This window comes from Lytechinus pictus, chromosome 6 (assembly GCF_037042905.1).
Source record: "Lytechinus pictus isolate F3 Inbred chromosome 6, Lp3.0, whole genome shotgun sequence".
Lineage (NCBI taxonomy): Eukaryota > Metazoa > Echinodermata > Echinoidea > Temnopleuroida > Toxopneustidae > Lytechinus > Lytechinus pictus.
Genome location: NC_087250.1, coordinates 9310962 through 9332508, shown reverse-complemented (window position 1 = coordinate 9332508; position 21547 = coordinate 9310962). Strand labels below are relative to the sequence as shown.

The following is a 21547-nucleotide window of genomic DNA, read 5'->3' as shown; positions in this document are numbered from 1 at the left end:
TACCCTTACCTTTCGCGAAAGGATACCGAGTCCACAGATTACGATTCCATTAATATTCCGGTCCAAACGTTTCTCCTTGCTCCCGTGATACCCTTTTCACGTTTCTCTAGCTCTTGAAGAAACGGTCCCACACCACTATATGGATAAAGACTGTTAAACCTCAAAGAAGACAAGCTATCTCCGATGAAAATGTACTATTTTAGAAATTAACAATTCGGTTTAATCGGTCATCAAGATCTTCGATTTCGAAACCCTACCGCTGACTCGATCAAGATACCGTGTTTAGACCAATTGAGCTTATTGGTTGTTGTTTTCTACGGTAATTTCTAACCGGAGGGCTTCAAGTATACCCAACAAAAGATAACGCATGCAATGACATAGCAACGCAGCTGGCTCGTTGCATAACCCAATGAAAAGTACTTTTTATTCTTCTTTGGGAGCCCCCTCCCAGTCACTGGCGGATCCAAGGGGGGGGGGGGGGGGCGGGGCACAGCCGGCCCGTGCCCCCCCCCCCTTTTGAAAGGCACAATTGAAATGTGTAATGTAAAAAGGCCGTTAAAACAGAAGTGTGCCCCTCTCTATTCAAAGTGAAGACCGAAATGTCTTAAATTTTTCCTCGAGAAAATGTGCCCCCACCCCTTTTTAACAGTTCTGGATCCACCTCTACCCTCATTTCCAGCCGCCATAAGTTGCAGTGATCTAAAGTCGGCTTTATCTTTTGAAAGCCTATGCTGCAGTCACATTTCCCATACGGTCGCCGTACGGCGAGTCAAAAACAGCCGATTTATTCATTTTTATTCAAGCCATTCGTATGTATAGCTGCTCCAAAAATGTTAAAACGGCTGTTTTCGACTCGCCGTACCACGATCGTAGGGGGAAATGTCACTGTGCCATAAATTCATTATCTTTATTTCCAATTAAGATACCGGTCACACCAACAAAGCCGACTCCAAACCGATCGGTAGTATGTCATTGAAAACAAACAACCCAATGGCGTTGGTCAGTCTTGAGAAAGCTTTGCGGATCGATGTGACTGTAGCATTGGACTGAGCCATGCACGAAAACTTCATAAGAGAAATATGTCAGGCATGTGCTTTGCTGTACATTCCCCGATGCTTTGTTCTGCATTCCCCGAAGTTTGTGCATACATTTTGACCAGAAGGTTGAAATTCACACCCTGATTGCTTTGATAATTCTTTCCCGACATAGCAACATATCATGCTAACTGGAATCTACTGGAAGGTCATCGTGTACAGTTTTTTTTTCGACGCTTAAAGGTCCCCTGACATGAAAATACAAAATACTTTCTGTTCGAGTGTATGAGTCTCTACTTCACCAAGTCATGTCCTGCTAGGTTTTAATGTGCATCATATAATTTCAATATTTTTTTTACATCCCTTTTCTTGACTTAAAGTAAAGACCCATACACATTTACATAAAGTTTTCTGTATTTTCAAGTCAGGGAACCTTAAAAAAAAATATTTGGAAGGGGAAATTTGTAGAGTTAGGTCGATTTTTATCTTGCCAAAGAGGGGGTGATAATCAGACTTTTTCCGTAGCTGCTTCCGGGGCCTCAGTGCTTTTGCGGCCTCGGACGAGGATCCAACTCTTCGCCGGTATTGAGCAGTGGACCTCAGCTTTCTTAAAGCCCACTCACACCTGACCGAATGTAGGCGGACAAAGGCTGACGAATGGGAAAAATGAACGAAATGCACGCGAATTCAACGAATTCATATATCATTTCCGTCAAATCATGCGATCGGTAACTATTGTCAAATTTTATCAACAAACGGTAAGCGAAGAATGAATATGACATGCAAAGTATATCGATTTTTCGGTTCACCTCTTTGAGAAAATTGCGGCCGAAGGCGAGCGAATGGTTAATATAACCCAATAAGACGAAGGAACAGTGAGCAATGGTTTTATATGGCGTGCGATTAGAAACGAAGACGAGGGAATAGATCAGGCAATCTTGTCCGTTGTGTCATCGTTTGCTTCGTTACGGGTTCTTTCGAGATCGGTCAACTTTGGCAAAAGCGCGAAGAGGGACTATGCGCGACAAAAAACACACGAGCGGTAAACGAACGATTACCGCAGACTAAATAAGAGATGCGAATTCAAACAGATGACCAATGATTTTTCAATTCGTCGGGAAATTTTCAACATGTTCAAAATTTCCGCGCGAACATGAATAATCGCAGCTGTTAGTTCAGAAGATTGTACGAACCAAATCACGAAGGGCAAATATGATTTACTATCAGTTACCATTGAAAACGTATTTTTAAAATATGCCCTTCGCCAGCCATCGCAAGGCATTTTTCAGGCAATTCGGTTAGGTGTGAGGGGGCCTTCAGTGTTTGCGTCCACTACTTAGAGCGGCATCAGTCAAAGGCGAGTGAACTTTTGAAATCGACAGACAAAGTCAGGTTAATATACCCACACAATGCATACAAAAAATACCAAATAGTAACAATTAACAAATAAAGCATTGTAACTATTTTTCCCGAGGGGCTTCGCCCCTCGGGAAAAAATAGTAATTGCCAGTCCAACCTCGGATAAATAATTCTCACTATACTTTCTCAAAGCCTGATTTGTATGATACCCATGTCCTTCCTAGGAAACTATGTACCCCGTATTGATTTCGACTTTTAACTCAACTTCACTCAATGTTGTCCAAATTATCAAACCACTAGGAGTTACACTTCAAAATTATCTAACAGAGAACCTACACATTGAAGAAACTGAGGCATCGTGCAGATCAAACACACTCTGTTAGGAAATCGAAGGCAAGTTTTACTGATATGGTGACTGCTTATACAACCAATCTTAGGAGAGATACATTACATTCTCCAGTCAAGCATTGACTGTATATATAACTGTTACGGTTCAGGTAGTCCCTCTGGAAATACAGTCAAGGAATCGTATATATTGCTCTGCTAATGTTTAATGTTTTACTAGCAAATTGCCTTGTTTTAAGCCACCTTTAAACTTTGAATCAAATTCATGAAATATCCATGCTGTATAAAGGCCACCGCACACCTTACGACCCGACTGGTCGGCGACTGGCTTGCGACTGAGTGAGGGGAGATGTGACGTCACGGCTCTTGTCAGCTTGCGCGTCGCAGACCGGTCAGAGACAAGTCGCAAGGAAAATCGGAAGGATTTGACATGTCGAATCCTTATGACTGGATCGCAAGCTCAATCCAACTTCCAGCCAATCAGACAGTAGAGTTGCACGACGCGTATATGATAGACAACGCGCATACGCAATAGTAAGCACACTTTCTCAGTTGCTATGCCAAAAAGCAAAAAGCGCATGCGTGAGTCGCAGATCGGATCGCAAGGTGTGCGGTGTTGAGGCTTATGACTGCCTTGCGATTCATCTGCCCTCTCTCAGTCGCAAGCCAGTCGCCGACCAGTCGGGTCGTAAGGTGTGCGGTGGCCTTAAGACAAGCCTACTTCACAAGCGTGTTTATCAATTTTGCGTTTGATACCAGACACAATAACCAGCAGTGGCCCTGCAGTTAATCCTTGGGGGACACCATGTTTGAAAGCTTTCAGACAGGATAGTTTATCATGTAGTTTTTGTTTCGTATTGTTATGATTCAAACCATTAACATTCTACCAATTTAGAATTAACCAGAATCACACTATATTCCTTACACATTTGCACATTAAATCACTATCAACATGGGCGGAAAAAACCCTGATGCCCAAAACTTTCTGTTTAAATTCTTTACTCCATTATGCGAATGTGTTCCTTCTAAGAACATCATGGTTTGGATAATAATTATGAAAAGAAAACAAAATTGATGTATTTTTCTAATTAAAAAAATATAAATATATATTTATATATATATATATACATATAATAGTAATAAATGGTTCAACGTCATGAAGGCCTTTTGACAATAACTTTTCTACGTTTCAGAAAGCGTCTGCGAAGTGTTTGCTAGAAACTAGCTATTATTTATTTTTCAGACTTATCAAGAAAGAAACATGTGCAAATGCGCACTAAGAGAACTGTATTGTGGAATAGATTGTTATGAAATGAAACATATTCCTATATACTTACTGACCTTTGGCGACGTCAATGTATTTCCATGGGGGGGGGGGGGGGGGGAGATGACCAAATGGTTACCAAATTTAAAAATAGGGACATGGTTAACTTTAGCAACCCAAATTCTTTCTAAGTTCTTCTTTCTTATGTCTTCTCCCCCCTGGGTCTGGCAAACTCCCCATGATCCCATAACCCGTTGCCACTGGTTTTGGCTGATTAAAATAATTTATTACAGCGCATATTTATCAAAATAGATTGTAGAGTCCAGGGGCGGCTTCTTGAGGGGGGGGGGGGGGGGGGATAGAAAATGAAAGCGAAATAAGAGAGAGCAAGTGGAAAAGAGTGGATACCTTAGAACGAATGATCAAGGGGGGGAAATAGCACAAACATTTTAAGAACTTCTGAAAGAATTCACGGATTAGAAAATTCGCCGAATAAAGATAATGAATCATACAAATACCAATTTATTTACCTGGGGTATGTATCAAAAATTCGTTTTCCACTTGCCTTTCTCTTAAACTATTTTTGATTAAAGGACAAGTTCCCCAAGAATAGATAAATTTGAACTGTGAGAATAAATATTAAATTGGCCCCCCCCCCCCAAAAAAAAGGGATTGTTCGGTGATAATAACGGGGCTTTTGAAATATTATTCATGAAATGTTATGCTTATGAGTAAGCTGACAATCACATCGGACTTTGACGCTCTATCTATGTTTGAAGTGCCAGTTTACGCCTATTTATATTAACATAATATCATCAAAGTGTAGTCACCTTTGAAACGAAATGTTATTCGTCATTGTTCCGTGATATATGTTGTTTATGATTAACTTTTCGTTCTGATTTTCCCCGATGAGAACTGAAAAAAAAAAGAATTTCTACGAGAAAATGTTAGTTTGAGTACACATCGCAGTTATCCTGTGTCCAATTCATTGTTAAATCTGTAAGTTTTTTTCTATATTTTTTCTATTTTGAATCCTGGCTGTGGAAACCATTTTTACTCTCCCCTTTCCTGCCATTTTACTTATTTATATCTAATTGTTCAAATTGTGTTTTTGTATTAACATCGTGCGATCTGCATGTTTTATTGCATTTGTGTGGCCGAATAAAATAATAATCAAGTAAAATCAAACAATGCGAAATATTGATAGGGCCTATATATCAATATTCGATGTGATAAACATGTACTCTGTCTGAGTGCATAAGGTTGATGAGTGATTTGGTTATATCACCTACTTTTCTACTGAATATTATGATTTTCCATTTATGATAATAACAAGACCCAGCATTTATGAGACACTGATTATCTAGGCGTTATAACGGTGCACTATGTATTACCCAGGTTACAGCCTCGGCTGCTAAAAGGGGCTTTGGTGTTTTCAGGGAATTAATCCTGCCAAGTACCCATTCACCGCTCCTAGGTTGAGTGCAGCAGAATGTGGATCAATCTATTGCTGAATGGTATTGCCATGGATGAGATTCGAATTGGAACTCATGCACGACCCTCTGTTTCAAAGGCGAGAGACATAGATATGAGTCCAAACGCTCTACTAATTATTTTATGCCTTCTCTGTTTAAAACGTTGCGAATCCATAGATACACAAAAGACTGAGTGATTTTTTATTCAGCTTTTTCGGATTACGCATTTTATTTTCTTAACTTCTGTCACTTACCACCCTTTCACGCGGTAAAAAAATCCTTATTTGAGTGGTGATTCAAGTGAAAATAAGGCTAATGACGAATTTTCAGCATCTGTGAAACCAAACTAGAACCACGAGCGCCAATCACAATCACGGATTCAAATTCAACTCCGGAGTTGAATCCCAGTTTACGTTTCACTCAAATTACGGCACGAATTTTACGTCTGCAAGGCTTGACCACCAAACAATCTTGTGGGAGCGGAGCTTAAGCCCCTTTCACAATTGACGTACGACCACTTGCGACCTTTTGGTCGTGCGACAGGCTGCAACAGGCATCAATCGCCAGTCATCTCATAATATCGCACATAGGCTTTCACAGTTGCAACAGTTGTCGTACAACAAAAACAACCAGTAAAACCCGTTGCACGAGTAAGTCGATTATGATCCTATTGTGCTCGTGCGATCACATGCGAGTGTTGCACGAGGGATTGCGAGGGGAACGGTCGCACACAACGGTAGTGCAATGTTGTAAGCCGTTGCGATCGGTCTTGCAACAGTCTTATGGCACATCATATTATCGCACCCAGTCGCAAGACAGGTCTCTGTACATGTAGGTCGCTAGCACATGTGCAAGTGTTGTACGACCTCCAGTCGAGTAAATGCGACTACTTAGTTGTGCCACCTCTCGCACCAAGTCGTGCAACGTTGAACAACACTCCCACGATGATCGCCCGACCGATGGTACGACCCCGGATACGAGCTGATGCGAGTGAATCGGTCGTATTTGATCGCGTTCGGATTTTGAACATGTTCAAAGTTCAGATGTGACCAGTCACGACCACCTCGAGTTCGTGCGACCGTCTACAACGACTGCGAGTGCTCGCAAGTCACCAAGAGATCGATCGTGCAACAGCAGAAAAAAACTGTTGCAGGCGGTCGTAAACTGGTCGGATGTCAATTGTGAAAGGGGCTGTACGGTCGCATACATGCGAATGCAACGGTAGTGGAATGTTGTAAGCCGTAATTTCGATCGGTCTTGCAACAGTCTTATATTATCGCAACCAGTCGCAAGACTGGTCTCTGTAGGTATCTAGCGCATGTGCAAGTGTTGTACGACCTCCAGTCGACTAAATGCGACTATACGTAGTTGTGTCACCTCTCGCACCAAGTCGTACAACGTTGAACAACACTCACACGATGATCGCCCGACCGATGGTACGACCTGATGCGAGTAAACCAATCGTATTTGATCGCGTTTGGATTTTGAACATGTTCAGATTCAGATGCGACCAGTCACGACCACCTCCGACCACCTCAAATTCGTGCGTTCGTCTACAACCACTGCGAGTGCTCGCAAGACACCAAGAGATCGATCGTGCAAGAACAAGAAAAATCTGTTGCAGGCGGTCGTAAACAGGTCGTACGTCAATTGTGAAAGGGGCTTTACGCGTCCTTTTTAGCACTTCCGTAGAAGTGCACTCATCGTATCGATTCAGTGCTTTGATTGACCAAGTCACCAAGGCTACATACCGCCTTCGCTCGGGAAATCGAATTCAAATCACAGTTTTCGAGTGAGCGTGTGAAAGGTCCGACGATTCTAGAGACGAATTGCAATCATCAATACAATGATGATTAAAGATTCACGTGGAAAAGGCACATAAATATATCATAAAAATCTTTTCCTGCAGGCTTAATTTGATGAAATCTACATTTTTTTGCCATATTTCATTTCCCGCTTAATTGACGCAGCCTTCGAATTTCATCTGCATTCAGATTATGTGTAACGAATTTTCCTGACATAGCAAAACAAAAAAACTCACACAAACACACATACACGAACTAGTGAAGAGTTGTACGCTTCCAGTTATTTGAGCACTGAATAATCGTCAATGCCATTTTATATTGTAAAAAAAAAAAACAATGGAAATCAGATTTGAAAGCAAAACAAAAAATTATATCAACCTCGTTTCCTGTGTACAAACCTATAGGATCACAATAACGCTTCTAACACGGAATGATGTCATGGTCTTCGGAATGGTGACAAGCCCGTCAATAGCACAATAAAGCCGATTGTCGGGACCCGTCATTTTGAGTTGTTATAAAAATACTCAACTCTGAATAAGCAGAAAACTTGTTTGAATATGTAGATTTTATATTTTTATGGTCTTCAATGCGACTTTGTTTTTTGTGGGAAATGAAATGAAATCCAAAATGAAAACTGAACTGAACTTAGTACATACTGATTAAAACATGTCACATCTTGAGGATAAATATTGATTTTTACACCCAAAAGGGGGATTTAGGGTGAAGCGCGCAATAGCTAATTTTGTAGCTTAATTAAATATACTTTAGAGCTAGCTGCTCGCATACGACGTTACAACTTACAACCTGTGAATATCAACCAATAAACAACGCTCATATTCTTTGATGGATTATTTTTTTTTTCTGCAGTTATGTAAGTTAACTTATCTTCAGGATCAACCTCTGTTTTAATGCCATCCATTACATGCCTACTTCTATCACAATGAAAAGGAAGAGGACCAAAATTATGGATGATGCTGGGATTTTCCCCTGTTTGGTTCGTACGAATAAGTTTTGCTTGATTTCTTATTGTGACGTCACACTTCCGCGATAACAGCGAGAGCTAAGTCAACAATCTTTGGTTTTATATATAATCACGCTGTTTCTATTTCAAAGTCCTTGATAAACTTGTTTTTTATATTTCAAATGAGAATACCATTTTGGGGTGATATGATAAAATGAAATTCTCTCAAAACACCATTGTCATCAGCACACACAAAAATCCACAACATTTTTGTTTCAATATCTTTTACACGCTCTTCTATTTTAATATATTTTACACGCTCTACTAAAAATAAATTAATAAAAACATACCATCACGGACCATTGAAAATGAAATTTATGCATTTTATATCATGGGTCCTTATCTGTGTTCATGACTGGGGTGGATGATTCAAGTAGTTTCTCTGTGAGGTATTGTTTTTTTTTTCCATTTAGTTTGAAGGGGAGGGGGTCAGTGGCAGTTGGTACGGGTCTAAAATTTTAGGGGGTTAGACATTATAACTTGCTAACTGCACGCGTTCAAAGTGTCTGCCCCTTTGTTAATCGATTCATTAAGTTCCTAATTGACTTGGAATAATGACTGAAATTGATCTCTTCATCATTAAAAAAGATATAAGAAACATTATGTAAAAAAATTGTATTTTTTAAAAATATATTTTATTGTTATTATTATTTTGATTATTAGTAGTATTTCATTTATATATTTATTATATTTCTTATTTATTTATTTATTCATTAATTTCATTCATCCATGTATTCATTCATTCTCTCACTCACTCACTCATTCATTCATTCATTCATTCATACATTTATTTATTTCATTTATTTATTTATTCATTTATTTATAAAGAATTATTTAAAGAGGGCAGCCCCGTCAATAGTCAAATACTGTTTTACTTGGGGCCCTGTATAACATAAAACAAAACAAAATGCAAGCATATATACAATACAAAATGTAAAACACAAATCCTAAACATATACAGATTGAAATTGAACAACGGAGGAGGATAAATGAGAGAGAAAATGGGAACGGAGGAAATGAAGGATAGGAAGGGAAAGAGAGAGGAGGTAAAGATTGAATAGAGGGAAAGATAAGTAGACGAAGGACACGGGAGAGGGGAAGAAAAGAAAGGTTAAAAGGGAAGAGAGAGAAGATCAAGGATGGAAAGGGACGAATGGAAAACATATTAAGGAATAGCTCGAGAGAAAAAGTAAACGATAAATTAAGAGAATAGTTGATGACGAGAGGCACATATAAAATGACGGATAATGACAAAGATCGGGAAGAGATGAGAGTAGTGGAGAGATAGAGAGTAATAACGTTCACCATAATTGAGGAAAAGAGGGGCCCCAAGATAGACCCTTTGGGACGGCCTTTCAATTTTGAACTGAACCATTGATCATTAGGCCTATCTGTTTAATCTCCATGAACGTTTAATTGTCTTTATGTTTTATCTTAAAGCGGTAGAATACGATTGGTCGCCATGCAGCCTGTTACAATAGTGGAAGATAATCCTCAGGTGAGTGTTTTTATATTTAATATCAATAATACACAAAACATAAAATATCTAAGTAAAATATAGAACATGGAATAAATTTTAGCATCAACAAGACCTAATCATAACATGAACTTAAAATCAATTATGCGTAGATCATGTGATAATTTGTATCATCAATAAAACACAAATCATGGAATAAGATTTAATATCAATAATACACAAATGATGAAATAAAATTTCATATCAATGATACAAAAAACATGGAAAAGTATTATATGTCAATTTTACACAAAATATGTAATAAAAATTTGATATCAACAATACACAAATCATGATATGAAATTTCAAATCAATAATACTCAAAACATGAAATGAAATGTAGGCCCTAATATCAATATTACCCAAAACATGGTATGAAATGTGATAGCAATAAAACACGGAATAAAATTAACCGTATCCCTCTTATGAATATTCATGAATATTCTGGGTAAACGATTGGTCAGTTCGTTATCATGTGACAGAGTATACTTTCAATAGGAAAACGCATCACTCCAAATAGCTCCGTATAGTTTTCTTTTAGCTCCGTTCATACACTTTCATGGGGAGAACTGGGCATGCTCATGCTCGATATGTTATCTCAACGTTGAACTGCGCATGTCCCCTAACTTAACCGGATCCAGATCCGTTCCGTTTATCCGCAGCATAAATAACAATTATAAAAAATACCAGCTCTCGCTCAAATTACCTAGAATCTGGAAAGTCAGTATGGAATTAGGTCTAGATTATCATGCAGAAAATAAAATTCCATGACGGCCATTCATATAGGATTAATAAATTGTGAATAAGCATACTTTGCAAAGTGAGTCACGATCCGATTCTGTTCGCCTATACGCGTTACAATTTACATCTTGGGTGAAAATGCAGCGGCGCAGCGCAGTGGACTCCTCATTTACTGGAGTTGGGTAGAAACCGCGCGCAGCCAACCCTGGAATTGGTTAACATTGGCTGAACAGGCCTAGCCCTAAGATTAGGTCCGGGAACATTATAATTGGTCTAGATTGGTTACACATCATCAAGAAATGGGTCTACATTTTATATAACTAGGGATTTAAAACAAAATATACCAGGCGTTTCCTGTAAAAGTATAGTGGGAATTAATAATCCTTGGTTGTCCTTGCAATCAAAATTCGAGCGGTCGCATGAATGACAAAATATTGATTTTGTTGTATAGGCCTACAACACACGATTTGTTGCTGGACTAGACTAATCTACACTAAAAATGATATTTTGTACGATTTTGGATTATGTCTCTGTCCTGATACAATTTATCTGCTATGTTTGTCTACAATTTTATTTGATTTTTGTATTCACAGCGGCAATTAATTTGTTACATTATTTTGAATGAAAATAATAATGATAATGATAGGCATTTGCATATCGCCATCTATCTAGACATGTCTATTCCGAGGCGCTTTGTTAGTATTATTGTTATTATTATAATAGTAATAGTAGTATTACTATTATTTTGTATGATATTTTCTATATTATGTAGGGCCTATGTATGAATTTCATTTGAAGTAAATGAACAATTAAGATTTCTACAAAACCGAAGTATCCGCGGGTGTAACAAAATCTGCAGCTACACCGGATCTATTGCTCGACTATTGCACGGGTCTCGTACACGTTTCTGAGTGTGTGCTATAGCTGATTCCTCCGAATGCCACGTGAAGCGCATTCATCCAATCGGCAGTCAAGCATGTATGTGCTGTCTGAAACATAATATCAATATTACCCCCAAAGTCTCCCCCCCCCCCAAAAAAAAATAATCTAATCTTTTGCCTTTTTAACTTTTAATTTTTTTTCACCTTCATTTCGTGACAATTTTACCAGCGGGAGGGCTATGCCGGGAACTACAGAGTAGGGGCTGTCACATGTGTCTCTGTGATGCTATTGCTATACGCCATAGGGGTGGCGGTTTGTGGAGGTGTTGGATATATCGCAGGTGCGATACCCCCATCTACCATATTATACTATCAGATCTGCGCCTTCGCTCTCGGAGGGGTAAGTTAGTATACCAACTACCCCCTCCCCCTCCCATTTCTCCCTCAATCCTTAGCTTACGGGGGGGGGGGGGGTACAGGGGCGGATCTTGCTTTCGCCAATAAGGGGGGGGGGATATTCTCATCGACATCCTTAATTTGCCGCTAAAAGATGATTTTTTAGGGGCTATTCTTAACTGAAGACTGACGTTTTATTCTTCTTCGTCTTCTTCGTTTGTTTCTTCTCCTCCTCCTTCTTCTTCTTCTTCTTCTTTCTCCTCCTTCACCTTCTTCTCCCCTCATTGTTTCCTTAACATATTTTAGATGAATTGTTCCACAATGCATTCTTATGTTTTTATTCCATACCTACATGTATATGATTTCAATAGCGTATACATTTTTGATTTATTCCGACGTTGTCTCGATGCAATGTTAATTTGCTATACTAAATTCCCTTTAATATTTTTATGCTCAAACCTAAGCTGTTTTTTTTTATTGTACCCCGAACCATAATCTGGTGTTATACGACAATTATTGTATTCGAATTTTATTATTCCTTACGGTACCTACGACAATATTTTGCTCCCTGCAAAACTTATTTTAATAATATAATAGAAGTCTAATGCATTTTATGAAATTTCACGTGTAAGTTCAAGTCAAATTATTTTTTTTGAGCCCTTTTACAAGATGTTGCTAATATATATACACGACTTGGAGCAAATGGGTATTCCCCCACCTCCCTTGATAATGATAGTTTATCGCAATAATCGGTATCAAATATAATAATATTATTATTGTTATTATCATCATCATCATCACCATCGTCGTCATAACCTTCATCGTGATCAGCATCATCATCATCATCTTCATCAATTATCATTATCATCTTCATTATCATTATCAACGTTATTCTTATTAGTAACGGTAGCAGTATTGAAAGAAGCCCGGGGGGCAGTCAAATATATTGCTGTACACACGCGTGACTGATGAATTTCCAAACACCCCCTAAACGAGTTTTTCCCTGTGTGCAAAGTGACCCCCTGAACAAGTTTTTCGCGGGCTTTATTTACACCTTTTGGCCCCTAAACAAGTTGTCGCCAAAATATGACCTCGGGGAACAAGCTTGGGAAAAAAACCATACCCTAAACAAGTTTGGCAAGTCTTTAAAACAAAGTTTTAGGGGAAAACGTACCCTAAATAAGTCTGACCCCGCGATTGACCATTGACCAGTCTTTCAAAACCACAATTTTTCCTTGAAAATCGGTGTTTTTGATACCCTTAACGAGTCCACGCGCGGACCGCGTCCAAAACTGAAAAAAATCCCCTTTAAACGCGTTGTTTTGGTTACGCGTGTGTACAGCAATATATTCGACTGCCCCCCCCCCCCCCCCCCCGGGGAAAGAAGTATTGTTATTTTTATTATCAAATTAATCATTATTATTACCCAGTATTATTACTGTTATTATTGCTGTTGTTGATATCTGTATCTCCATCACGATCATCATGTGTCATTGTTTCTATATCATCAATGTCCACATTTCTACTATCAACGACCCTCTCGTTTTTATTGGAAGTACATGCGAAAGGAACCGACATTAAAGTTCCCTAAAAGTTTTCAAGGTCGTATTTTTTTCCGACTCTTTTATAAATCAATGTTTTCTTCGTTCTATCCAGCTTTATCTTTTAACTTCAGTCATCGGATTTGGAACAGCGTGTAGGAACATGTGCATGGTAATTATGTTTCTTTTATCTTTTCTTAATTGTTTGGTCACAGATACCATTAGAAACCGCTGCGAACGCCGTAAAAATGATTATTAGACCACTTCTGAAGATATTCTCAAGAATGCTACACGAAACCAGCGTTCGCAGACCATTCGTAGATTGTTCGTAACTTCGCAGCTTGATCAATGGTCCCTATCCAATATTTTTTTCCGGTAAACGTACGCCAGCAGTAATAACCAAATAACCACCCGAGCTTTTGTAGGTTTGAGAGTCTATACTAATTCTTACAGCCTTTAACTCTTTAAATGATCGTAAAAACGCCTTCGGTTGATGTGTATAGAGGGCTTTTACGGCGTTATAAAAAACTTAGGCTTTACGAAGAATCGTTCGGCACTCTTACAAACGATCCCTTGTAAGGTGTTCGCAAAAACTCGTTAGTAGTGGGTACACAATTAACAACTATTGAGTTAAATTCTCTCATCAGGGCCCGCGGAACGGTTTTCAAAGTGGGGGGGGGGGGGCTGACCATGCAAAAAATCACACAATCATATGGTAATCTTTACGTTTTTCTACACGATTTTGGAAAAAACTGGGGGGGATGACGCCCCCCAGCCCCCCCCCCCGCTCCGCGGCCCCTGCTCATGACTATCGTGAGTTTCACGTACGGCAATCTTGTGACAATATCAATCGTAGGATGGCGGTAAGTTTTACGAAAGAATACGAAAGAATTCTTACGGAGAACGTACATGTATACGATCTAGGGTCATTGTATAATCGAAAATCATTTCGTTTTTCATAATGCCTTGAGAAAGATTTTTTTTTAAGTCGGACTCATTACTTTGTACGAACAGTGAGATTAGAACGTATGTGAAGCGGACGACATCAACTCCATCCATGCCAGATTGCGAAGGATATACAATTATGCATCATTTATATCTCGTCTTGAAATGGCGACGTTCTTGGTGCTACAATTGACACCCGTCGGTACTGATAGAATAACACACATAATTTGGTATATTGCAATGAGTACTGGTTGAGCACAACTAATTCAATATGGTTGTAATAATCTCTTTGCAATTCTAACACTGGTAGCACTTTTGAATATCAAGAAAATAAACGTTTTGTCAAAAATCATTTTTTTTCAGAGGGTATTTAACTCCTGTCTCACGATTACATGCATTTATGGCTAATGCGAGGGCAATTTTATGATTTCCATGTTTAATTTGCATATTTTGGCGGCCATATTGGATTTTGCCAATTTGCGGGAAATGGTCAAGGTTTATACACGCGTGCCATCATTCAGAATCGTAATCAGCACCCTCGAATCGACAAGAAACCATAGAAAAATATTGTATATATAAAAGAACGAGGTTATGTCTCTTCTAGTCTGGACTTTTTGGCCAAAAACTGACACCGCAAGTTGCCACCCATGCACAAATTGTCGACTCGCGACAATATGTGCTGCACATATACCGGTCTCATTTATTAAGCATATTGTGCCATTTTGTGCCGGCAAAAAGAAACTTAGAACCACATATTTTTGTCCCCATTACACAAATTGTCTTCAACCACCAGTCTGGTGTGTAGCGTATGTGCGTCCTGGCGTGTGTCGTTTGTGGTAAATATGGTTTTGTGCATTGTGTTAGAGGTGATTGTTGTGTTGGTATGGGTGGGTGGGTGTTTATGTGTGTATTGTTTTTATTATTATTTATTGATTTATCATTATGATTATTATTTATTTATTTATTTATTTATTTATTTATTTATTTTATTTTATTGATTTATTTATTTATTTTTATTTTATTTTATTTTATTTTATTTATTTATTATTATTATTATTATTTTTTTTTTTTGGGGGGGGGAGTTAAATCTACTTTGCCTAGCAGTAGCAGTGGTTCAAACTGGGGAGCAATTACATCACAGAGACACATGTGACAGCCCCTACGCTGTAGTTCCCTCTCTGGGGAGCGTTTCATCAACATTTTGTCAGATCTGACAACCTTACTTGATTTTGATTGGCTATGAGCCAACATTACTATGGTAACTGTCGGGTAAAACTGAACCTGTCGGACGTTTTGTTCGATAAGTCCTTTCATGAATCGCTCCCCTGATCGTCTAATGATATTAATAATAATATGCAATATTTATATAGCGCTTAATACACATTTTTCTTAGCACTGAATACTATTACCCTGGCTTTAGCATGGCTATCCTGATCGGGGCACTCGAGCATTCAAGGAATTATTTCCTACCGGGTGTCCATTTACTACACCTGGGTGAAGACTGGCAAATGTAGATAAACGCCTTGCCAAAGGACGCTAGTGGTAAGGTGGATTTTGAACCCCGGACCTTGCTGTGCAATTCCAGAGACTTATCCATAACACCTCTACCATACCTTATACCATATGAGCTAAACTCATTTGCTCAAGTAACTTCCACTTGATCTGATGCATAGGACTTGGTCGAATTCTTGCTTGGTCTCATGACCACTCGGTAAAATTGCAGAATCGTCGAATAGCCAAATGGTCTAATCAACTTTTCGTCTAAATCCCAAATGAATATTTCCAGTCTGTTACAGAATTTGACCAAGTGGTATTAGACCAATTAGATATTAGAGCAAATAAAAATTGCATGTAGACCAAATGTAAATTAGACGGAATGGTAAATAGGCAAAACGACAATTAGACCAAGAGGTAAACTGGTTGTAGATGAAATGGAAATAGACCGTTTATAGGATAAAGCTAAACAGCCATTAGTCAAATCGGGTTTAGACCAACTGGAAATTTACCTTTGGGGGAGGGCGGGAGGCTAATACAGAGAACAGCAGCAAAGCCCGTGGAAAATTCAGCTTTTATCCACTTGGTCCAACATTCTCTGTTTGTCTAATAGCACATGGGCTGAACCATTTTGGTCTGCTAATGATTTGGTCTAATTTGACCAATTCCTCTAATAGCCAAATGGTCAAATTGCATTTTCGTGTAATGCCCAAATGAATATTTAGTCTATTACCAGTTTGTTACTGAGAGCGACCAAGTGGTGATAGCTCAAATGGACGGTAAACGAAGTGTGCATAGGTGAAATGCTACATAGACCAAAAGGTAGTTTCAAAATCGTCTCAAACCCGTTTTAAAGTAGTCCAAAATCCGTCACAAACGTGAGATACCACAGTGACTGTCAGTTTCACTGATGTGTTGTTAATTAACACACATACACATACCCTCACACCCAGAGAAACATGGTTTCTTACGAAGTCTACATGACCTATTCTGTGTGTGTGTGTTCATGGAGACAGTAAGTTAAGTGATATGGGCGACAATTTGTGGTGTCCCCTCCTCCACAAAATGTCGTCAAAACTTAGGCGACAATTTGAGCAGGGGTGATAATTTGTGGTGTCAGTTTTCGCACGAATTCTCGCCCAGTTGTGAGGGGTGAAAATTTGTGTTGGGATGATAATTTGTGGTGCAACTCCCCGTTTTTATTACAGTCCTAAAGCTAGTTTAGTGGAAACCTGTTTGGTGGAATGCCATCTGACTATCTCTCCCATGGGATGCAGACATGAAGAGATCCGAGACCTTGCCATCTTTAAGAGTTGTAGACATGACGATATGATTTTCTGAAATCCTGTCTGGCACGGCCGTCAGATGGTAAAGCGGTCTAACTCGAAAATTTGACTTTTTGATGTAAATTCACTTTCCTTGTAATGTGAGGGCGCTCTTTCCAATGGTGTTATCGAGAAAATCCCATCATGTCTTGATTTATAAATAATTTCCGCTATCTTGGTACTTTTTTGTATTTTTCCTTCAGATTTGATGGTAAAATGGTGTATCTTCAAGTTGGACCAGTTTACCGCCACGTCAAACGGCCGTCAGATGGTAAAACGGTCTATCTCGAAAATCGCTGAAGAATGTTGTGCATTGGGGTAAGATGGTAAAATGGTCTATCTCGAAGATAGACCATTTTACCATCTTATGATGTATAGTATGAGTGTATACATGTGCTGTGGTTAAACAGTCTATCTACACAAAAATATCATTCTTATTTCATAATTAAAATCCAAAATAAGCTAAAAATAATATAATAATTCACCATATCTCACTCTGAATAATGTTTAAAGGCCTTTTTTTTTATTTGGGTCTTATTTTACTTAATATTTACTTGTAGGTCGATTTTTGAGAATTGGTGAGTATGAATAAATCTTCAATGTAAATTTATACAAATTGTATGCAAATTATATGTAAAACACATATTTTATCATGCCTCGAGATATAGAGTTGTCAAAAGCATTATTTTTCCACATGAGACGTAACATGAGACGTAAACCTAACAGATTAACCATTTAGCTGGGACGTGCAGCTCTTGTTAACATTCTAGCTAGCTGGTTGATCTTTCAGTTTGAGTCTTATTTTAATTTATCTCAAATATTTGATTACCTTTCCATTGATATATATAATAAGACCATATTCATAATCAATCTATTTCTCCTTTAAAGTATTGTACTTACCAGTTCATGAGCAGGAGATGGATACAAACACCAGCAAACCGATCTTCTTACTGGCCCGTATTCTGAAGTTGGGTTTAACTTAAACTCAGCTTTAAAGTTGTGGTTTAAGTATGGACAGCCAATTGTTACATAAATCACTAACAGTAGAGATATCATACTTCAGCTCATTTGGCTCTCAAATCATTCATAATTGTCTAGGAAATATGAAAAGATTATTGTCTTCACCATCGATGCATCAGGAAAGAGCACAGTAAACATAAGAAACATACAACTTAATATTTTTTTTTTATATTTTTGGCTTCTCATACTTAATCCATAACTTTAAACCTGAGTTTAGATTAAACCCGACTTCAGAATACGGGCCACTGTGTTCCTAACATGCCTAAAGTCGAACAAGTTCAAGATATACCACAGAGAACCTGGTATATTTTTTTTCTCGCTATTTCAGATTGTGTTCTTCCTGATAACGTGTATCTTGTCAATGGTGGGAAGTTTATCAGCTTGCGGGTACTTCTTCTACTGCATCTACTGGTTTGTAGACATAGAGACAGATTTGCGGCAGTGTTATGCAGTGTGTTTGGTAAATTCTATTTCATTGGGTCCTATATGATACTACTGCTACTACTATACTACTACTACTACGACGACGACGACTACTACTATACTCCTACTACTACTACTACTACTACTACTACTACTACTACTACTACTACTACTACTAATACTACTACTACTACTGCTGCTGCTGCTGCTACTACTACTACTACTACAGGTATTACTACTATTATTTTTACTATACATGTAATTATGCTTCTGCTACTACTAATCATACTACTACTATGGCTACTTCTACTAAAACCACGATACTACTACATGTACGACTACTATATTAATACTAGTACTACTATTTGTATTACTACTACTAAAACTACGAGTACTACTATTGCTATAAACTAGAAACGATAATAATGGAAAATAATACTCATGATACTAGGGCCTACTAATAATGATTATAGCTATGATATCTGCAAATATTTGATAAAACAATTTCCTATGTTTACTAAGTCCACTGCCAGTGGTACAACGGCCCTCATTTGACGAATAATGCAAAACTCACACTGATCTAGTCGAAAACCAGACTGAACAAATTCCAATGACATAATATCGTTCGGTTTGGAGTCAGTTTCGTTGTTGTGACTGTACTTATAAACATGATAAATAAGAGGTATGAACTTTCCATTGCGGGCGTACAGATGGACCACCCTGATCCCCTAGTAAAAGATGAAAATAAATAACAAGAAAAGGGAAAAATAAAAGAAAAAAATAATAAATAAAAGAAAAAAAGAAAAAAGAAACAAAATAAACTTAAATATAATACAAATGATGAAATAAATCAAAGAGGAGACATAAAAAAGAAAAATAAATTAATAAAATAAAATGAAAAATAAAATAAAATAAGTAGATAAATAAAACAAATCACGACCAAGAAAATAAAATAATGAAGGAAAAGTAAAAGAAGTAAATGAAAAGGGGAGAAATTTTACATGATCTTCTGAATATTACTAAAGAATCTTTCACAAAATTAATTTTTTTTCTCGCAGATTTTTCATAAAATTCGGCCATAAACGCCATGTCTGACCCCGCCCCCCCCCCAAAAAAAAATGATTCAATGCTTTGAACAGTTAACAAGACAAACAACATTCCATGTACATGTGAGATGGGCAATCTTATCAGCAGTAAAAACTCATCATTATTGCTATCATCAATGTTGTAGTTAATGATGTTGTTGCAATTACCATTATTAATTTGCATTTGCAGTATTTCTTCATCCCTAATTGTGTCTCGGCTTTTTTGAGTATTATCGGTTTCTTCACTGCTCTGGCCGGGTCTATCTACTGCTGCAAGGGCATGTCCTCCCCCAGTAACAGAATAGCGTCTCAATGGGTAAGTCATGCCGGTAAAATGGCGACTGTTATACAAGTAAACATAATACAGCTAAAATAATGACGTAATAATAATGATATATGATGTGCATTAAAATAATTACAAACATTGAAAGCAACTAGTGCAAGGCTAAGTGACAGCACGAAAGAAGAGAAAACCAGAAGGAAACCACGCTTGTGTAATATTAATCACTTCCCGGGGTACACACAACTCGTAATTTTTCATACGAAAATTGAATGACGCAACTATTACATTAAAAAAAGAATAGTGTATATCAGATGAGGACAAACTGTATAGAACATACGAATAGGAGAATTGTAGTGTCAATGGAATATCACCCCCCCCCCAAAAAAAAAAATCAAAACGCAAGGAGGAAAGATATACTTCTCCGATAAATCTATTTTTTTCTACCGGTATAGTTCGGCTACTTAATAATCATAATTTTACTTCAAAGAGCCAGTTCACCGTGCCAGAAGAGTATAATGTAAAAACAGATGAACAATAGTAAAATATATTGGTAAAGGTTTGAAGAAACCCATCAATGTTATGAGTAGTTTTTTTTTTATTTGTGACGTCAATTGCAGCTTTATATGCATGGATTTAAAAGATCAATGAAATGTAATTTTCTCCAAAATTGAAAATAAAGTTTACCGTACCTTCATTACAACAAATGGAAAATCATTTTACCCCTGCTCCTGACAGAAAAAAAATTGTCATCGTGGCCCATAAACAAATGAAATGTATACCTTTTTTATCTCATAACATATGGGCAGTTGCCCGTCTATCACGTCACTAATTAAAATATTGAAATATTAAAAACTTTATGAATCTTTGATGGATTTTCCTTTAGGCTTCATAGTCCAGGAAAATAAGGTTTTCCCTTAAACAAATTGCAATATTTTTATTTAATTTTTACCGCCATGCATTTTCATGAGGTCTACAAAATGACATACTAAAAGTCCAGAAAAATCCGAGTGGTAGAAAGACCTCTAACTTGCATATATCCAAAATGGCTGTCATCATGAGATCTTTTTCATGATTGATAATACAAAACTACTAACACTGGTGTGATTATAACCCTTTTAAGAATTAGTATCAAAGCGTTAAATTTTCACCAGTCTTATACCTAACCAAAGGCTTCGTTTTTAAATTGAGATGTACAGTTTACGTCAGTTTTGACTTCTGCTGACATTTAGAGGTCAATGACTTTAAGGTCAAAGACCTCTAAATATCCTAAATTTTATGTTCTGAATCATCAGTTAATGATAAATATGGTCATGCAAAAATGGGTTATTTGATCCTGAAGATTAACTTTGAGTGTACCATCAAATTGATTAATCAATTTATGAGGATCAGGTAGTAGAAAGAGGAGAAATTATGTATAAAATGTTATCATGCCATACTGATTTATTTTGGACCTTTTTTTTCTCTCTCTCTTTATGTTCACAGTTACGGTTAGCTCCCAATCAGCCACTTGTCATCGACTATTAGTATAAATGATGGATGAATTCAGTGGCGTACACATAGGGGACTTGGGGCAGTTCCCCCCACCCCCCCCCCC

General features: G+C 37.7%; 2 protein-coding genes across 4 annotated transcripts in view; one reads left to right on the top strand and one right to left on the bottom strand.

Moving 5' to 3' along the window:
- LOC129262972 (uncharacterized) overlaps nt 1-5796 on the bottom strand; it is a 15338-nt gene extending 9542 nt beyond the window's left edge. Inside the window, exon 1 of one of the 3 annotated variants that reach the window (XM_064100858.1) lies at nt 5732-5796. The gene's annotated coding sequence lies outside the window, so the exon portion shown is untranslated. Of the gene's footprint in view, nt 1-9; nt 622-5731 lie in introns of those variants that run through there. The other 2 variants (XM_064100856.1, XM_064100857.1) reach the window with 2 other exon arrangements.
- On the top strand, nt 4930-21547 carry LOC129263404 (uncharacterized). Its single transcript, XM_054901317.2, has 7 exons — nt 4930-5001; nt 9744-9801; nt 11671-11841; nt 13494-13550; nt 18491-18622; nt 19861-19986; nt 21436-21547. Exons 2-7 carry the CDS (start codon nt 9766-9768, stop codon nt 21475-21477), a joined length of 564 nt encoding a protein of 187 aa, XP_054757292.2. The 5' UTR covers nt 4930-5001; nt 9744-9765; the 3' UTR covers nt 21478-21547.

Excerpts from the sequence above, each read along its gene's own strand:
- LOC129263404 (XM_054901317.2), top strand. The coding sequence starts at position 9,766 with ATGCAGCCTGTTACAATAGTGGAAGATAATCCTCAG. Across the intron at positions 9,802-11,670 it reads TAGTGGAAGATAATCCTCAG|CGGGAGGGCTATGCCGGGAA; the intron begins GTGAGTGTTTTT and ends CAATTTTACCAG. Across the intron at positions 19,987-21,435 it reads ACAGAATAGCGTCTCAATGG|TTACGGTTAGCTCCCAATCA; the intron begins GTAAGTCATGCC and ends TTATGTTCACAG.